Source organism: Copadichromis virginalis, unplaced genomic scaffold (assembly GCF_057382275.1).
Source record: "Copadichromis virginalis isolate Kocher_CV1m ecotype Utaka unplaced genomic scaffold, C_Virginalis_male_GT1.1 unmapped_scaffold_1, whole genome shotgun sequence".
Classification (NCBI taxonomy): Eukaryota; Metazoa; Chordata; class Actinopteri; order Cichliformes; family Cichlidae; genus Copadichromis; species Copadichromis virginalis.
In genome coordinates this window covers 6,847,139-6,866,231 of record NW_028188589.1, presented here as the reverse complement: position 1 = coordinate 6,866,231, position 19,093 = coordinate 6,847,139, and the positions used below count along the sequence as shown (strand labels likewise).

Below are 19,093 nucleotides of genomic sequence, written 5' to 3'. Positions count from 1 at the left end.
CGCGGAAACGCCCCCTCCATTACTCGACACACGCTTCGAAGCCTCGATACAGAACGTCACATCACTAGTTAAAGCTGAGTAAACACTGACCCCAGACCAGCACCGTGATAAAGTGAGCTGCTGCTGCTGAACTTGAACAGGTAACAAAGTGATGAGCAGTCAGGCTGCAGGTTTCTACCTGTTCATGTTTCTACAGTAGAATCACTTTGAAGTGTCTTTGTGCTGTTTCATCTTTGATTTGTGTTCATAAACACTCAGAGAAACATCACGTGACCTCATCAGGATCTGTGTTGGTGTGTGGGGCTGTACCTCAGCTTTATGTTGTTACATGCTCATTTGTTCATTTTACACAGTAACATCAAAGTAATGTTATGAGGAGTAATGAAGTAACGTACTCCATTACTTTTAATCAAAGTGTTCTGTGTAATATGTGTAATAATGACTGTTTTGAGTAATGACCAACACTGATCACAACAAAGAGGAAATGCCTCCAACATGCACAAACATTTGAGCCACAACATGCAGTTAATGTGCACAAATGTCTTTGATATGCTGCTCAGTGATGGTGGTGACTGTCAGAGCAGAGCTACTGAGAATCAATAAGTAATATCAATGATGGGATCAGAATCACTAAATTCTTCTCATCCCTGTCAGTATCATACATGTGCTGTATAATGTGATAAATGTAGAGGTGCTGGCTGTTCTCTCACTCTGCTGTTTAGCTGTAAAGGACGCCTCCCTGCCTTTGTCTCATTCATGACCTTTAATAGTCTCTTCTAACATGCAGAGATCTGTATGATCTGTTTCATAGAGTCTAACCAGCCTGTACAGGTAACAACAACAGTCACTGCATCACTGACACACAAACGTCATCTCTGTCAATAACAACATTCATACATGGAATAAAAACACATCAGTGGATCATTGCTGGAGCTGATGTTTGTGCTCCTGGTGCAAAGGCTCTCAGTTTCCTCCTTGAAATAACATCAGTGGTGGGTCAGCGACATGCTTTCTTTCCCTCTCAGGTTTAAATATCTGGGACTCTCCACCGTTTGGTTTTAGAGCTGAAGAAGCTTCTCTGATGAAACGTCTTCCAGAAACTTAAAGACGTCTCTTTTCTCTCCAAGCTCCTTAGATCACATGACCTGGATGACTGAACCTACAGACACATTGACCTGGTTTCTAGGTAGAGCTGGGCGATAGAACGATAACGATATGTATCGCGATATAACTTTTTCTCGATAGAAAAATTTAACTATTGCGATAGACCTCGCCGCTCTTGTCCTCTTAAAAAAAAAAAAAAAAAAAAAGGTCAGCCAATCCAAACTAAGTAGCCGCACGTGTGTTTGTTTGGGAAGCAGCCAGCGGGTAATGGAGGAAATGAGTGTGCCGACTAGAAAAATCAACCGAGCGTGACCGAAGAGAAAACAGATGATGGTTCCAACGCCGGAGAGATTGTCGAACGGAAGAGCCATAGAAGTTCCGTAGTGTGAAGGTATTTCGGCTATTTCAAGTCTGACAAAAAACAGTAGCGTGCACTGTAAATTGTGCCGAAAGCAAGTCTGGAAATACAATAAACTGGTGCATGCGTCACACTGTGCGCCACGTTATTGTTTCGGTGAAATGAATTTCTACAATACTGTTAATTCTACTCTCTGCAGTGTTTAAATGCTTACATATACACACAGTTACTGTCCCTCCACACATACGACTCGGTTCTGCTTCTATGCCCCAGCTTTGTTTACTTTTTCCCACCAAGGCTTCTAGACTTCTGATTGGCCAACATTTCTGCACGGTTAGGAATCTAGCGCCACCTGCTGCTTTGGCATGTTCATAGCAGCGTTTTCCTTCATTTCTGCCTTTATGTGTGGACGGGATTATTTTTTAAAACGAAAACGGAAAATCTACGTTTTCAAAAACACCCGTGTACGTGTGGACGTAGCCTCAGTCTCTGACTGGAAGCGCTAATTCGTCATTCGGCTTTTGTCAGACTAAAGTAACTGTTAAAACTGTTTGAAAAGCTCAGCTATACAACAAGGAGAGATTGAGAATTTCCTTTTAGTTCTCAGTTTATTTGATATTGACAAAAGTTAGTCAGTTTTGTCTGTTCTTCTGTAAAACAAACTAAGATTTATTTTTAGAATTAATATTTTGTTTCTAAGTGGAATTGACAATTTAGTCTCATTTGTTCTATTTTGAAACTTAAACGCTTTAGCGGCTGCCTTTTGTGTAGTTTGCAATATTTGCCTTTATTTATCTGAAAAAGTCTCATGTTCCTTAAGTACATCTACCCTGTTGAACTTATTATGGGAAATAAATATTTAAAAACAAGCTGCTGATTATTTCACATTTTACTTGTGAGCAACGGCACATTTAAATCTTACAAATATAGTTATTTGGCTTATATCGTGATAGATATCGTTATCGCCTGAAATGAAAAAACATATCGTGATATGAAAAAATCTCATATCGCCCAGCTCTACTTTAAAGGTGATCGTTTAGGACTTCAGCAATAATACAGACAGCAATGTAGTTAGCAGTAAAACAGCTTTATTGGGAATTAACTTAAAAAACAAACAAACATCTGTCTCCTATTTTCTGTCACACAGGAAAGAAGCATCAATATCTGATGAGAAGACTTATTTATTTCTTTTTGGGGTTTTTTTCAACAGGAGAAGAATATCTAACAAGTTGATTTGTTCACATCTTAATTTTTAAGTGACATGTGCATTTTGAGTTTATACACTCTTTATATAAGGCGACAGTTTCCTTTTGCAGTATTTTTGTGTGGAGTGTTTTTCTATTTCTTAACAAAAAGGGAACAAAGGTGTTTAAGTTCACCTAGGATGATTTGTCTTAACTTTCACGTGGTCTTACTGAGGTGATGTGAATTGAAACATGCATTTTTTTTTGGCGGTGAGGGAGGGATGTGCTGGAAAAGTTTGAAAAGGGACCTTGAAAGTGCTTAAGAAGTGCTTGAATTTGACCCTGAAAAAGGCATATGAACCCTGATCATTATCATTAGCCTGTGTAAGTCCTGAGTGTCCTCCAGTTCAGTGTCTTTGTCAGTCCCACATGTGTCGTTTCTGTTCAGCTGGTCTTCCAGTCAGTCATCCATCTCAGACTCTGTCATTCTGTCATAAACACCAGCCTTCACCACCTGTGAGTCCTGCCTTTGGGTCCTCTCTTCTCCACATCCACACTGCGATGCTGTGACATATACAGTACATAAAATCAAAATTCACGTTTTATGCAACTAAAGTGTTTCATTATGTAGGCTACAGAACATAATTCAGTTATAGACGATATATGAAACATGTATACTTACTGCATTTGAATCATTTAAACCATATGTGATATAAACACCTGCACGTGTGTTTGAAAAAACAAACGCTTTGATTTTGACACCCCAGGAAAATCTTCCTAGATCTGCACGTGTTCAGAGTAAGAGCCGAATAAACAGCAGCAGAAGCTGATTGATGAACAGCTGAATGACATATCAGCTGTAGCTGCAGCATCTGCACAGAGTTTGATTGGCTAACGCTGATTTGTTTGTTTTTTTAAACAGGACAGCAGAGAGAGAGAGGAGGAGATGAAGAGTGCAGCAGATTGATGAGACAGTGAAGAAGAGGTGAGCATCTGACAGAGCAGAGCCAGTTTAAAGGAGCCTCACAAGCTCACACATGACAGCTTCATCAACATGGAGCTCTGAGTGTTTATTAAAGGATCATTGGACGCTCTGACACAGCTGACTGCAGCCTTTAGCTGTGAGCACACAGTGTCTCACATTTACATTCACTTCCCTGTCAAACTCAATAACTTTAAACAGCTGCTGTTATCAGGTGAAGATAGCAAAGCTTTCAGGGCTGAGCCCCAGTGTTTCAGGATAATGGCCCCAGAGACCACAGTCACATATGTGGGGAAGGATTTTAAGTTTAAAACTTCCTTTAAGCACTAACAGCAGAGACGCACAAAGTCGCAGACAGGGAACAAAGTATTTTAGGTTTGTATTGTCAGATTATTTAATCATTATACTGAACAAATATGTGAAAAAGTAAAAACCTCTACTATGATGAGGTTATCACTACATTCACATGTCGTCGATGTGTTCTTTCACACAGATCAGTTTCAGTGTGTGTGGCCCGTACACTAAACCATGACACAAATTCATATGATGTGACACCCAGACTGTGTTCACTGTTTCTTTTGGTAAAATCATCTTCTCGTGTTTTTATAGAAAGATGATGGAAGAACCTAAAGAACAGCCAGCCAAAGCAGCTCCATCAGCAGGTAGGAGATCAGTGCTTTGTATGATGAGACGTATGGATGTATAGACTTCAGGCAGATTCTTTTTTGTAACTGTGACAAGTACATAAAATTCACGAGTTGTAACCTGTCCTAATCTTTGCCTTAATCTTTCTGTGGGACATTAATATAACATGAGAACTTCCAGTCTAAGGAGTTTGGCAGAGAAACAACTGGACTTTTTTGTACTTTGAACCCACATATGAGGTTAAAACGATGCCACCTTAAAATGAAACTGAAGAAATATTGAAACTGAAACAAATGTATTGAAAGTGAAATGATAGTGAAAAAACATAAATATAGAAATTTAAAGAAAAACTCACTGTTCATGTGGTTTTCACACTTACATCGTTTTTTTCCACGTACAGTTATTTTTTCAGCTTCAATTAGTTGGCACTGCTTCGGCATCTGAGGGTGCGCTTGAGGGGCGGGGCTTCAGAGCCACATATATGAGCCACATATGTTTGCGCACATTATATTGCTGACCAGTGACTGTAGAAATCATGGACGACCTAATATCTGCAGCAGCCGCAGTCATGAAGAAACTTGCGTATCTCTGAACGGCACATAGAGCGGGGACGCTGAGAGGAGGTCCAGCGTTTACCGACTGTTTCAAACTGACAGACTCAGGTGTTCTTCAGTGTCTGCCTGACAGAAGGACCTGAGAGCCGCCACAATATTTTTGGTAAGTGAAAGGTGTTTGTAAGCTAATCTGTAGCTAACATCCTTAGCTAGCTAGCTAAGATGGGCACTCGGCTATCGGCAAAACTTGTTTTGTAATGTTTGTTTAGCTAACCCGTGCAGGTGAACGAAATGAACAGAAACGCACCGGGCTGCTCAGTCAGTAACTAACCACAGTTACTGTACTTTTATTATGAGTATTACACTGTAAGAGCAACAGGCTGCACTCTGCTGCAGCTCCTGTGCAGAGCTGATTATTCAATATGTGCAAACAGCAGCATGTTTTCACTCTTTTGCCACATCTGTAAGGATATTAACACATATTTTAAAAAAGGCTTGCACTTCAGTAACCCCTCATTAATCATTAATTACAGATTAAATAGCAAAGCCTAATATTTATGTACTCAAACCAAATACTTCTGCTTGGCAGCTTAAGTTAAAATGTGTGTTTCATTTTTCCTCGGATTACATTTTTAGCACTGACTCTGTGTATTGTTTTTACTAAGTTTGTTTCAAATATTCAGGTTAAATAAAACAGTCTGAATCATTCTTATTGAGGTAAGTTCACAAAGTTACATGTGCAGTACAGCTTACATCCTTTGAGAGGGAAAAAAGCATTAATATTTGTTATGATACCTCTGTATGTTGGTGACCACGGTGCAGCAGCAGACTGAACCAGGACTGAAACCTGCTCCGTCTGCTCATGTATGCAGATTCACATTCACAAAGCACCAACAACTCAAAGGTTAACATTATATTGGAAAATCTGTTGGTATATACGGCTTTAAGAAATAAACAGCTCGTATGTGAGCAGAGCTGAAGAACTAAAGAAATGTAAGAGAAGAACTTCAGATCCTGGGTGTGTGAGGACAGAAGGATCAGCTCTATTTCAGATTTGAGATAAACTTTATATTTCAGTTTGTGATGGTTCAGTTCTCTTTGTGATTACAGGAGCTGATTCAGACCTCAGCACCACCCAGTGACAGCAGACAGATCATCCAACATGTTCACATGTTAACTGCAGAATGAACTGATGCAAACAGTACAAAGGTTAAAGCACCACATGTGCTGTAGTGAAAGCTGCAGCTGTTTTATTGATAAAAACAAAGTCAAAAGGATTAATCACCCATGTATCATATGAATGTTGGGTTTTTCTCTGTATCTGTTATTGTACGATCTACTGTACAATATAAAGCACCTTCAGGTGACTGTTGTTGTGATTTGGCGCTATATAAATAAAATTGAATTAAATTGAAATGTAACTGTGTCACAATATATCAGCATTAACAGGACCTCAGCTTGGTGTTTCACAAAGCTGCTGATCTCAGACCTGCACAGCTTCCGTTTTAAACACTGAATGTACTCAGCTGCATGAAGAGCACGTTTGAGTTTCTCTGACACAATTAAATAAAAACTGATGAAGGTCAAAGGTCGTCACTTGTATGTCGAACTACAGACTTGTCATCTGGAATTCTTTCACAGGTTTTTTTTTGCAAATAGTGTGTTAATTACCATAAAGTGATTCAGAGTCATTCATACCAGAGTAACCATAGAGGATAATATATTTTTAAATATATAACTATCCACAGGACTGAATATAATATCTCTAAGTAAAAGTCCAGAGACTCTGAGGATTATCCAAGTATTTATAACATTACACAAAGCAAAGTTCTCCATCACACAACGCTCAAAAAGAGATGTCTACGCCGAGTATGCATCATTCTCAGACTCCTCTCATACTGCCAATAAACTCTTCCAGCTCCTCCTCCCCTCCAGGAGGTGCTACAGGAGCCTTCAGACTAAAACCAGCAGGTTTAGGAACAGCTTCTTCCCCACAGCTGTCACCCTACTGAACTCAGTCCCCGCTGAGCCTTTCCATCCACACTCACCTAACCCTTCTACACTCCTCCTCCCAGTGACCATGATCCTTTCATTATCAACATTCACCACGTTGGTTACTGCTGTAGTTTTAGGACACTGACATGGTGTAGTCTCTGTTATAGTGCCTACACTGTTATAGTCTGTTCAGAGAGCTACGCTTCCACTACTGTAGATATTTTCATAGCACTCTGTAGATCTGTTTACCTCACAGTGCTTCATCTTTATATATGTATATTTGTTCATAGTATACCTGTATACCTGCCCGTCTGTATAGCAATACAGATCATCTGTGTATCGGTTACAATATTATTTTTCAGTTTCAATATTTTCTTCAGTTTCATTTTAAGCTGGCATAATTTTAACCCCACACATCCTAAAATTCAGTATTTGTTGATGAGATGATGAAGTGTTAATTCAACAAAGTTAGAATATTTTTCACATGATGTCGACTGAGAACCATGTTTATGTCTCTTTCTTCTTCCTGTAGAGGAGGAGCTTGCCAGGGTGCGGTCAGCCTTTGTCTGGAGGGTAACAACAGAAATCCTCACACAGCTGCTTGAGGCCCTCGTATGTGACACTGTCTTAAATGAGTTGGAGAAAGAATCGATACTGGAGAAGAACCCAGCCAGAGCAGATAAGGCACGCAGCTTCATCGACACAGTGAGGAAAAAAGGAGACAAAGCATGCAAGATAACAATCAAACATCTTCAGATCAAAGATCCTTCTCTTTTCTCTCAGCTACGTTTATACTCTGATCCATCTGCTCAACAAGGTGAGGTCATGTATCATATACCATGAATAAAAATGGTCACCTTGCAGTTTGTTGAGATGTGAAAGTGAAACCTCAGAATTCACTGTAAGAAAAAGGAGAGGGCAAGAACGTCATTCTACGACGAATGTTTGGATTTGTTACATGCCTGCAAATGTATTTTCTAAACTACATGGACATCATAAACCTGTGAAACTACTTAGATCTAATGTGAGCTGTATTTAATTAAACACAAGTGTTCTTTACTTTTAAAAACCATGCAAACTGATTGCCTTAAAGAAGAAAAGCATGAGTCATTTGACTTAAATGCCACATTTTTATATAATCAAGTTCAAGTTCAAATTTTATTCATCACCTGCAGTGTCAGGTTGCCCTGCAGTGGAATGAACCCGCCCCCCGACCATACACACACAACACAGACATCACATGGGGATACAAGTCAGAGAACGTTGCATTATAGAAAAAACACTGAAATCTACACTACAATGGGAAAGTACAAGGGGAAAAAAGAAACCTCTGATCATGCTGGGCTATAGAGGACAGCATGAGAACAGGAAACAAAAAAACTCCTCTGCACAGAAAGCACATAAATGTCCACAGTACAACATTATAGAGCACGTGACCAACAACAAGGTTGGTTAGGGGATAAGGAGTAATCCCAGGCAACACAGCAGCCATCCTGCCACTGCGCCGACTCTCCAGCGTGGGCCCAGACCCGCCTCGTGTTCCCAGGAGGCAACAAGCATCGAAGGCATTGGAAGGGGAGGGGGGATGTGTGAGTGCTTATCAGTGTAAATGTATGTGTGTGAGTGTCCATAGTTCAGCTGAGACAGTGTCCTCCGCCCTATCAGGCTAAGTAAACAGTCTACCAGCCAACCCAGGTGGCCTTGCATGGAATGGGAAGGAACAGACTCAACACAGTCGTTATCAGGGTGTTTTTGTTCAGCTCAGGCCTTGAGCCCACAGCTGGCGCCGAAGGGATAGCCGCATTATATGATTTGTGATTTTTCTTTTACAAACAACTCATGAGAATTTCAAGCTGTTTTTAACACTCCGACACCGACACTGGTCTCTCAATCTCCCGCTGGATAGCTGCGAGCCTCTCAATTATGTTATTTACCTTCAATTCTGTGGTCTTTTCAGGCTTTTGCTCACAGAGCAGATTCTGAGACTTCACGACCGCAGCCAACTGATCCGCGATATAATCCAGCTTCCGCCCCAAGGTGTTGTTCCGAGTGGATTCTTCCTTGATGTAATCCAATATACACTCAGAGGTGTTATTCTGAGCCTTCACTGCAGCCGTTAGCGCCTCCAAGCTCTTAACCTGCTGCATTCACTGAGCCCTTTCTGAGAAGCCGCACCTCGTCCCATCCTTTCAATCCCAGCGGGCAGCCTTGTGGGGGTTTGAACAGCCGGTTCCGCTTTCTTAATTCTCCGATAAACCAGGGCCAAGCCAGCTCCGATCAGCAAGAACCCTGTTATCATGGTTCCGAATAGGTAGATATCTTCAGCGTCCTCGATCGACAGTCCCGCCAGGCACACGATCCTCCATGTCTGCCACTCGTCCATCGTGTATCCGGCAGGGAAAGTCCCTCCAGGGCACTCGGGCTCTCCCGAGCCCAGACAACTCGACTGCCTTCGCCAAGAGCCAAACGAGAAGGAACATGTTTAGTGTGGCCAGAAAGGGTTTACATTATCTTTCGCCATTGTAATTTACGACAAGAATTAAATGTGAATTACTGAATCTCTCTCAGATGCTTATTTAAATAACATAGCAGTGTTGTTATTTTTGGTGACAAAGTTTGGAGAAGAGGCACAGAAAGCAGAAACCTGTTTAGCCTGCACATGTTGGCATCAGGTACATATGAAAAGCTGCAAAGCAATGCAGATGTGTAGGTTCCAAACATTTAATGTGGCTGTTTTCAGGAATTACATTTAGGAATTCCTGTAGCCCCTTTTTTCTGGTTTTCTGGTAGAATAAGTATATTAAAAACTAAAACGTATGATAGGCTCAACAAAGGACAAAGTACGTCAGATAGCTCCTTCAGACCAGATTTGTATTTTTCCTTCTTTTTTCCTTTTTTTGATTCAGATGCTCTTCAGAAGTGTCAGCCTAAACTTAAGTCTGTCTTGAAGAAGAAGTTCCAGTGTGTGTTTGAGGGCATCGCTAAAGCAGGAAAACCAACCCTTCTGAATCAGATCTACACAGAGCTCTACATCACAGAGGGAGGGACTGCAGAGGTCAATGATGAACATGAGGTCAGACAGATTGAAACAGCATCCAGGAAACCAGACGGACCAGAAACAACCATCAGACAAGAAGACATCTTTAAAGACACACCTGGAAGAGATGAACCAATCAGAACAGTGCTGACAAAGGGAGTGGCTGGCATTGGGAAAACAGTCTTAACACAGAAATACAGCCTGGACTGGGCTGAAGACAAAGCCAACCAGGACATCCAGTTCATATTTCCATTCACTTTCAGAGAGCTGAATGTGCTGAAAGAGGAAAAGTTCAGCTTGGTGGGACTTGTTCATCACTTCTTTACTGAAACCAAAGAAGCAGGAATCTGCAGCTTTGAAGACTTCCAGGTTGTGTTCATCTTTGATGGTCTGGATGAGTGTCGACTTCCTCTGGACTTCCACAAAACTACAATCCTAACTGACCCTAGAAAGTCCACCTCAGTGGATGTGCTGCTGATAAACCTCATCAGGGGGAAACTGCTTCCCTCTGCTCGCCTCTGGATAACCACACGACCTGCAGCAGCCAATCAGATCCCTCCTGACTGTGTCGGTATGGTGACAGAGGTCAGAGGGTTCACTGACCCACAGAAGGAGGAGTACTTCAGGAAGAGATTCAGAGATGAGGAGCAGGCCAGCAGGATCATCTCCCACATCAAGACATCTCGAAGCCTCCACATCATGTGCCACATCCCAGTCTTCTGCTGGATCACTACTACAGTTCTGGAGCGTGTCCTGAAAACCAGAGAGGGAGGACAGCTGCCCAAGACCCTGACTGAGATGTACATCCACTTCCTGGTGGTTCAGGCCAAAGTGAAGAAGGTCAAGTATGATGGAGGAGCTGAGACAGATGCACACTGGAGTTCAGAGAGCAGGAAGATGATTGAGTCTCTGGGAAAACTGGCTTTTGATCAGCTGCAGAAAGGAAACCTGATCTTCTATGAATCAGACCTGACAGAGTGTGGCATCGATATCAGAGCAGCCTCAGTGTACTCAGGAGTGTTCACACAGATCTTTAAAGAGGAAAGTGGACTGTACCAGGACAAGGTGTTCTGCTTCATCCATCTGAGTGTTCAGGAGTTTCTGGCTGCTCTTCATGTCCATCTGACCTTCATCAACTCTGGACTCAATCTGCTGGAAGAACAACAGACAACCTCCAAGAAGTCTGAAACAAGAGAATCTGCAGAGAAACACTTCTACCAGAATGCTGTGAACAAGGCCTTACAGAGTCCAAATGGACACCTGGACTTGTTCCTCCGCTTCCTCCTGGGTCTTTCCCTGCAGACCAATCAGACTCTCCTACGAGGTCTGCTGACACAGACAGGAAGTAGCTCACAGACCAATCAGGAAACAGTCCAGTACATCAAGGAGAAGCTCAGTGAGAATCTGTCTGCAGAGAAAAGCATCAATCTGTTCCACTGTCTGAATGAACTGAATGATCGTTCTCTAGTGGAGGAGATCCAACAGTCCCTGAGATCAGGAAGTCTCTCCACAGATGAACTGTCTCCTGCTCAGTGGTCAGCTCTGGTCTTCATCTTACTGTCATCAGAAGAAGATCTGGATGTGTTTGACCTGAAGAAATACTCTGCTTCAGAGAAGGCTCTTCTGAGGCTGCTGCCAGTGGTCAAAGCCTCCAACAAAGCTCTGTGAGTAAACATGAACTCATCGCTTCATTCTTAAAATCATGGGAAATAAATCAGAGGTTCTCAGTTCAAAGAACACTACCACTTTAGAAAAATTAAAAAATAGTCACTAAAATAGTCATGATACTTTAAATATTTCTCTCCAGCAGGACATGTCAGCATTTCTGAAATATTTTTGTCTTCAACTCGAATCAAAGCACAATCCAGATCCAGCCTATAAGAACATGAGCTCTGATCCTTCAGCCCCTCTGACAGGTTTATTATCCTCAAGTTTTTCACTTGTCTCCAACAACCAGGAGTCTAGCTCTGTTTTTTAAAGCAAATACTTGAGCTACCAGACTGCACCTACATCGTTTTCAGATGTTCTTATTTTAAGGTCTGGTTTGTGTCTCATCTTTATTGCAATCCCCCATGTCTCTCTGTTTTTCAAATATAAATCTGTTACCTCGGTGTGGCCAGAACAACATGGTGAACCCAAAATACAGACAAAGGTGAAGGAACTGAATATTACTAGACGTGAAGGCTTTATTTACACACAGGAACTTGACACTTGGAATTTTTTAACATGAACTGTGAACTATGGCGGAAGTCAAGCACTTGAAGCTGTGAGCATGAAGTGGGCTCTGTGGTAGGTTTCTGGAAATGGGTCTTGGTTGATGGTAATCTGAGTCACTGTAACAGAGGTAGAGCAGCATCAGAAAGATCACTGGTGGAGGTTACAGTAAGTGAACGAGGTTATCTTCAATGTCTTATTTGGGGTTTCTGTAGCTCAGGAGGTAAAGCTGGTCTGATCTGACCTACTGATCAGAAGGTTGGTGGTTCGATCCCTGGCTCCTCCAGTCTGCATGTCAAGTATCCTTGGGCAAGATACTAACCCCAACTTGCTCTCCGATGCATCCATCAGAGTATGAATGCGTGTGAATGTACTTAGAAAGCACTAAGTTCAGATAAAGTGTTTGTGAGAATGGGTGTGATTGGGTGGATGTGGCATGTTGTATAGAGCGCTTTGAGTACTCCGTGAGAGTAGAAAAATGCTATATAAGAATCAGTCCATTTACCATTTACTTGTCAGCAGTCGGAAAGCAACTTGGGGAAGGCAGGTGGTGAGGTCTGGGTGAGTACTTGTTAGCTTTGAATCCAGGCCAAGTGGTCCAGTAAGTCTAAGAGACGAAAGGCATTAATGTGGCTGTGAGTGAATCAAGAAGACCAGCATCCAGGAAAACGTGACTGAACTGCAAGGGTGAGTAGATGATCCGAGGATTAGGAGGTTAGCAGAGTTATTGGGAGTGCTGATGTTATATTCAGCCTAGTAGATTACTGTCAGGTGTGGACAGTGGACAGGCTGACCAGGCTTCACCCAAAGGCAGAAACCAGAGTCTAGTGGGAAACCACCGCCGCTCACACAGACCATGAAAGCAGCATGACCCCCCCCCCCCAAAGCATTCTCTTTCACTTGGCATCATTTACCTCTCCCTTCTCCAATTTCTGATGTGTCCACCTTTGCAATGATAACTGTGATCAGGGTGAACCAAAAAGGTGCCGTGGTGAACAGATACTTAAGTTTGGTGAATGCAGTTTCAGCTTTGGGGGACCAGATGCATGCTGAGACTTGAGTGGTGCAGCTACCTGACTATAGTTGAAAATGAACAGTCTATAAAAATTTGCTATTCCCAAAACCCATTGGAGATGCTTCTTGAATCTACAATGGGTACAAGGGGTAGGCCACTCTGTGAAAGCTTTCACATTTGCCAGATCCGTCTTCACCTGCCCCCGTGCCAAAATGTAACTGAAAAAAGTTATTGATGAGGAATGGAATTCACACTTTTTTGCTTTGACATAAGGTTTATTCTCCAGCAAACGTTGGAAAAATAGCATGGACATGAGACTGATGTTCCTCACAGGTTTTGGGAAAAATGAGGATATCATCCAGATACACCAATACGAACCTGTCAAGGAATTCCCGGAGGACATCGTTAACTAATCTTGAAACATTGCGGGAGCATTAGTTAACCCAGGCGGCATGACCAAATACTCGTAGTCCCCCAATGGCATGTTTAAAACAGTCTTCCACTTGTCTCCCTGATTGATCTGGAAAAAGTGGTAAGCGTTGCGGATGTGGGGTTTTGTAAACCCAGTGGCACTGTGAAATGGCCTGAAAGCAGAGCTAATGAGGTAATAGGTACTTATTCTTGATGGTAATATCACTGAGGCCCCTGAAGTAAATGCATGGCCAGAGAGAGCCATCCTTTTTCCCCACAAAAAAGAAGTTCCAACTTGAGATGACAATCGTTGGATTATGCCTGCACCGAGGGATTCCTTAATGTACTTTTCCATAGCCGCACACTCAGGTCTAAGCAGGTTATACAGCCAGCTAGAAGGCCGGGTGGAGCCAGAGAGTAGTTCTATGGTGCTGTCCTGTGGTTTGTGAGGTGGCAGTGAAAGCGCTTTACTTTTGCTAAATACTTCCTGAAGATCATGACATTTGGTGGGGACAGAGGAGAGATCTAAAACAGTCTCAGTGTTGGTTGATGGTTCCACAGGTTCCGGTGGACGGGCGGAAACAAGGCAATTTGAATGACAGAACAGACTCTAACTGATTACCCTCTGACCTGACCAGTCTAAGTGGGGGTTATGTAATTCTAGCCAAGGAAACCCGAGTATGAGTGGTTTGTGAGGTGCATGAAAAGCAAAAAAGGTAAGTGTTTTCTTGTGATTGCCAGGGGTGACAGGCTCTGTGCGCTGAGTTATGTGAGGGGACACTCGGTTATTTAATGACTTAGTGGGAATGGGCGGATTAAGGGGGCATAGAGGGATGTTTAACTGTCTCGCTAACTCAGACTCCATGAGGTTCTAATTGAACAAGAGCCTGAAAGGTCTGGTTAACTAGAACAGAGAGTTGGAGTTGCAATCTGGGTTTTTATGTTTGTGTGAGTATCCTCCACCCTTATCCCTGAACTTTCCAGTGGGCAGACCCTGGTGTGGAATCGAAAACAGACAGGTTCATCACGAGAAGCAAGCTGATCTTTCATGGTTTGATTTAATGACTGAAAAACATACAGCGGACGGTGGTTAGCACTGTTGCCGCACAGCAAGAAGGTCCTGAGCAAAAGTCTTTACAAACTCAACCAGGAAATCATCATGCGAGCAGAAAGAAAGAGGATGAGCAGATAGGTAAGCAAGAGAAACCCGCCAGCGTCCCAGGTTTCCAGAGAAGGTTCAGGTTCTAGGTACCTGAAATGGGATGTAATTCAATTCAATTTTATTTATATAGCGCCAAATCACAACAGTCACCTCAATGCGCTTTATATTGTACAGTAGATCGTACAGTAATAGATACAGAGAAAAACCCAACAATCATATGACCCCCTATGAGCAAACACTTTGGCGACAGTGGGAAGGAAAAACTCCCTTTTAACAGGAAGAAATTTTTGGTGTCAAAGTCAAAGCACAGATCCACCCAGTCTCTGTATTTCAGCTTATTTCCTTTATACACACATTTAACAGGAACAGTTTCAGGCAGCTAGTGTTTACCTGACATTACCTGCGTACCTCACAGTTTGCAGGTAATGGGCATAATAATTACTGAACAGAGACATCCTGCTGTGAACTTTGTTGCTGTGGATCTAAAATGTAAAAATACATCTGAGAAGATTTCTAATCATGATTTTATGAGCCCCCAAAGTTTGATTCTGTTCATCTGGACGTAGCGCTCTCAGCGGGAGAAACATTTTGTCACTCATCAAGATGACTTCTTCAGGCTCAGCTGACTGCAGCTTTCCCCAATCTTATAAAGAGTACATCTGCATAATGACTCAAACCTAATGGTCAAGGAACTGACCTCCCAGCCTTATTGTTCCTTCAGTGGGCTGGTTTCAGTCATTATGCAAATGTACTTTTTATAGGGTTGGAAACCAGAAGTCAGCTGAGACTGACGAAGTCACCTGGATGAGTGACGAAATGTTTCTCCCACTGAAAGCGCTACGTCCAGATGAACAGAATCAACTTTTGGGATTTACTAACCTGGATGATTGAGCATGGATCAAGACGGGTTTTTATGAGGTATACAGTTTCTTATAATTTCTAAACCAGAAGGTTGAGGAGATGGAGCTCATGATAACTGGCTACTGCCCTTCAGCGTGCTTTATGAAATCATCCAATCAAAATAAAGTTGGCCTTTAGGGAGAGCGGGGCTTTAAAGGGGAATGAGCCAAAGCAGCTTTTAGACAGAAAATGAAACGAGAGTCCAGGATGTGATACATTATTTATAACTACATTTACAGTAATCACACATATTAGAATTAATAAAGTGACCAGCAGTACTGCAGTAAGTGTAATACTGCAGTACTCACAGGCCTGTGCCAGCAGACACTGAACTACTGTCACTAAATCAACCTGCTCTTCACTGGTTTCCATTTACATACATTGGAATAATTGTGTTTAATTTGAAATATTTTTCTTCTGTTACACTTAAATTCTTGAACATTTTTTTATTTAATTGTGCATTGTAGTGTACTCATTTGTACACATTTGATTACTTAGATTCAACATATAAAGAGATTTTATTTGATAATAAATATTATTGTTTTGTTGTTCTTGTTATTTTTTTCAGGCTGAGCAGCTGTAAGCTATCAGAGAAAGTCTGTAGAGATTTGTTGTCAGTGGTCAGCTCCCAGTCCTGTAGTCTGAGAGAGCTGGACTTGAGTACCGACAGCCTGAAGGCTTCAGCAGTAAAGCTTCTGTCTGCTGCAGTGGAGAGTCCACACGCCAAACTGAATATTCTGAGGTCTGACCGATTTGTATTCTTTTTTCTTTTGTTTGTTTGTTTTGTTTTGTTTTTAACTGAGAAAATAAATCCAGCAATTTAAACAGTAGAGGTAAACTTGATCAATTTACTGTTGTTTCGTACCACATCTGCTCAGCATAAAACAACAAGGATTCTTAAAATATAAGATTAGTTATTGCACCCTGATTACACTTTAACATCAGTCTTTGTTCATGTTTTCATTTTCAGACTCAACGTCTGTGAACTTCTAGCGGAAAACTGTGAAGCTGTGTCCTCAATGCTCAGCTCTCAGTCCTCTACTCTGACAGAGCTGGACCTGAGTATCAAAAATGTGCAGGATTCAGGAGTGAAGATTCTGTCTGCTGGACTACAAAGTTTAAACTGTAAACTAAATACTCTGAGGTCAGATCAATTGACATTTTGTTTTTTTTAAATGAACCAATTAAACATTTTATTCAAGGCTTCCGGTTCCGGCGCTCGTGGGGATGGACACCTAGTATGAGAGCTCTCGACTGAAACTTATTAAAACTGCCCCAAGTAAATTAATACACTATCTAAGTGCACATAAAGAGGAAAAAGGGGTTTAAATGATGTCCAGAAAGAACAAAATAGCTAAGAAGTTAACGTTTGAAAACGTGGAAGATGGCAATGTGCAGCTAACAGAAGGGGCTAACGTTAGCCCCTATAGGGCTAGCCGAGGCCACTCTCCCACTCCTAGCCGCGAGGATTCTGGGACAGAAGATGAGGTTGACCCAGCAAGTTTGACGCTGATACTGAAAGAACTGAGAGGCGTTGGGAAAGAGGTGAAAGAATTTCGAAAAGACACGAAAGCGCAACTGGTGGAAATAAGGGGTGAGTTGGATAAAGCCAATGCGCGGCTTAATGATGTGGAAACCAGGGTTGCAGAACACAAAGATAAGCTCCAGAACACAGACGAGATTTTGTCTGAGATACTAACAATGCAATTCAATGTTATTTATATAGCGCCAAATCACAACAAAAGTCACCTCAAGGCACTTCATAGATACAGAGAAAAACCCAACAATCATATGACCCCCTATGAACAAGCACTTTGGCGACAGTGGGAAGGAAAAACTCCCTTTTAACAGAAAGAAACCTCTGGCAGAACCAGGCTCAGGGAGGGGCGGGGCCATTTGCTGTGATTGGTTGGAGTGAGAGAAGGAAGACAGGATAAAGACATGCTGTGGAAGAGAGACAGGTTAATAACACATATGATTCAATGCAGAGAGGTCTGTTAACACATAGTGAGTGAGAAAGGTGACTGGAAAGGAAAAACTCAATGCATCATGGGAATCCCCGGCAGCCTACGTCTATTGCAGCATAACTAAGGGAGGATTCAGGGTCACCTGGTCCAGCCCTAACTATATGCTTTAGCAAAAAGGAAAGTTTGAAGCTGATCTTCAAAGTAGAGAGGGTGTCTGTCTCCTGAACTCAAACTGGGAGCTGCTTCCACACCCAGTCCAACATAGCCAGGCTTTCTTTGCTGCTTTGACAAAACCTCAAATCCCAGTCAGAGATGATGAGCATCATCACAGTGATGATCATTTCTCTGTTAACCCAGGCTTTCTGCTTCAGGATCTGTGCACGCTCAGAAAACAAGGAGACCTTTAAACATAATTTCACTAAATGGATGGATTGAGCTCAGCCTACAGATGAACTGGTGCCAGAGATCATAAAGAACATCAAACAGTCAAATTCAACACTTTTAATGGAAATATGAGATTAATCTTAAAAGTAGAGATAGTGTCTGTCTCCTGAATCCAAACTGGAAGCTGGTTCCACAGAAGAGGGGCCTGAAAACTGAAGGCTCTGCCTCCCATTCTACTTTCAAATACTCTAGGAACAACAAGTAGGCCTGCAGAGTGAGAGCGAAGTGCTCTAATGGGGTGATATGGTACTACAAGGTCATTAAGATAAGATTGGGCCTGATTATTTAAGATCTTGTATGTGAGGAGCAGGATTTTGAATTCAATTCTGGATTTAACAGGAAGCCAATGAAGGGAAGCCAATACAGGAGAAATCTGCTCTCTCTTTCTAGTCCCTGTCAGGACTCTTGCTGCAGCATTTTGGATTAACTGAAGGCTTTTCAGGGAGTTTTTTGGACATCCTGATAATAATGAATTACAGTCGTCCAGCCTGGAAGTAATAAATGCATGAACTAGTTTTTCAGCGTCACTCTGAGACAGGATATTTCTAACTTTAGAGATGTTGCGCAAATGGGAGAAAGCATGCAGGAAAAGTTTCAAACAAAACTAACATCACTGGAGGCTTACTCGAGGAGGGAGTCGCTCAGACTGTACAGGGTGCCGGAGGGAGAAGAATCGGGAGCTCCATCTATGGCCCACTTTGTGGAGAAGCTACTCCGGGAGAATCTCGCCATCCCACCATCAACACCGTTACAAATTCAGAGAGCACACAGAGTGTTATCATTACTCCCTCCGGACGGCTCCCAACCCAGATCGATCCTGGTAAAATTCCTGTGCTTCACGGTTAAAGAAGAAGTGCTGAGGCTCGCTTGGCAAAAGAAAGGTTTTATGCTGAATTCCAGCAAGATCAACCTCGACCACGATTACCCCCCTGAGATCATGGCTATGAGGAAGGAGTATGCAGAGGCACGAAAGGTCCTAAAAGAGAAGAATGTACGGTTTAGGACCCTCTACTCAGCGCGCCTTAAGGTTTTTTTCGAAGAAGGAGTGAAAACCTACAACACGGTGGAGGAGGCAACGGCTGACCTGGCGAGTCGGGGCCTGCCGGTAAAGGTGATTACAC

General features: G+C 42.3%; 1 protein-coding gene and 1 pseudogene across 2 annotated transcripts in view; one reads left to right on the top strand and one right to left on the bottom strand.

Moving 5' to 3' along the window:
* The first annotated feature begins 3,210 nt into the window (after nt 1-3,210).
* LOC146679688 (protein NLRC3-like) overlaps nt 3,211-19,093 on the top strand; it is a 28,290-nt gene continuing 12,407 nt past the window's right edge. The window contains exons 1-6 of one of the 2 annotated variants that reach the window (XM_085450099.1): nt 3,211-3,631; nt 4,238-4,290; nt 7,355-7,639; nt 9,729-11,523; nt 16,130-16,303; nt 16,532-16,705. In XM_085450099.1, the coding sequence (XP_085306225.1) occupies nt 4,242-4,290; nt 7,355-7,639; nt 9,729-11,523; nt 16,130-16,303; nt 16,532-16,705 (2,477 nt within the window). In that variant the 5' untranslated portion in view covers nt 3,211-3,631; nt 4,238-4,241. Of the gene's footprint in view, nt 3,632-4,237; nt 4,291-7,354; nt 7,640-9,728; nt 11,524-16,129; nt 16,304-16,531; nt 16,789-19,093 lie in introns of those variants that run through there. The other variant, XM_085450100.1, reaches the window with a different exon arrangement.
* LOC146679689 (uncharacterized) lies at nt 7,622-9,343 on the bottom strand (annotated as a pseudogene).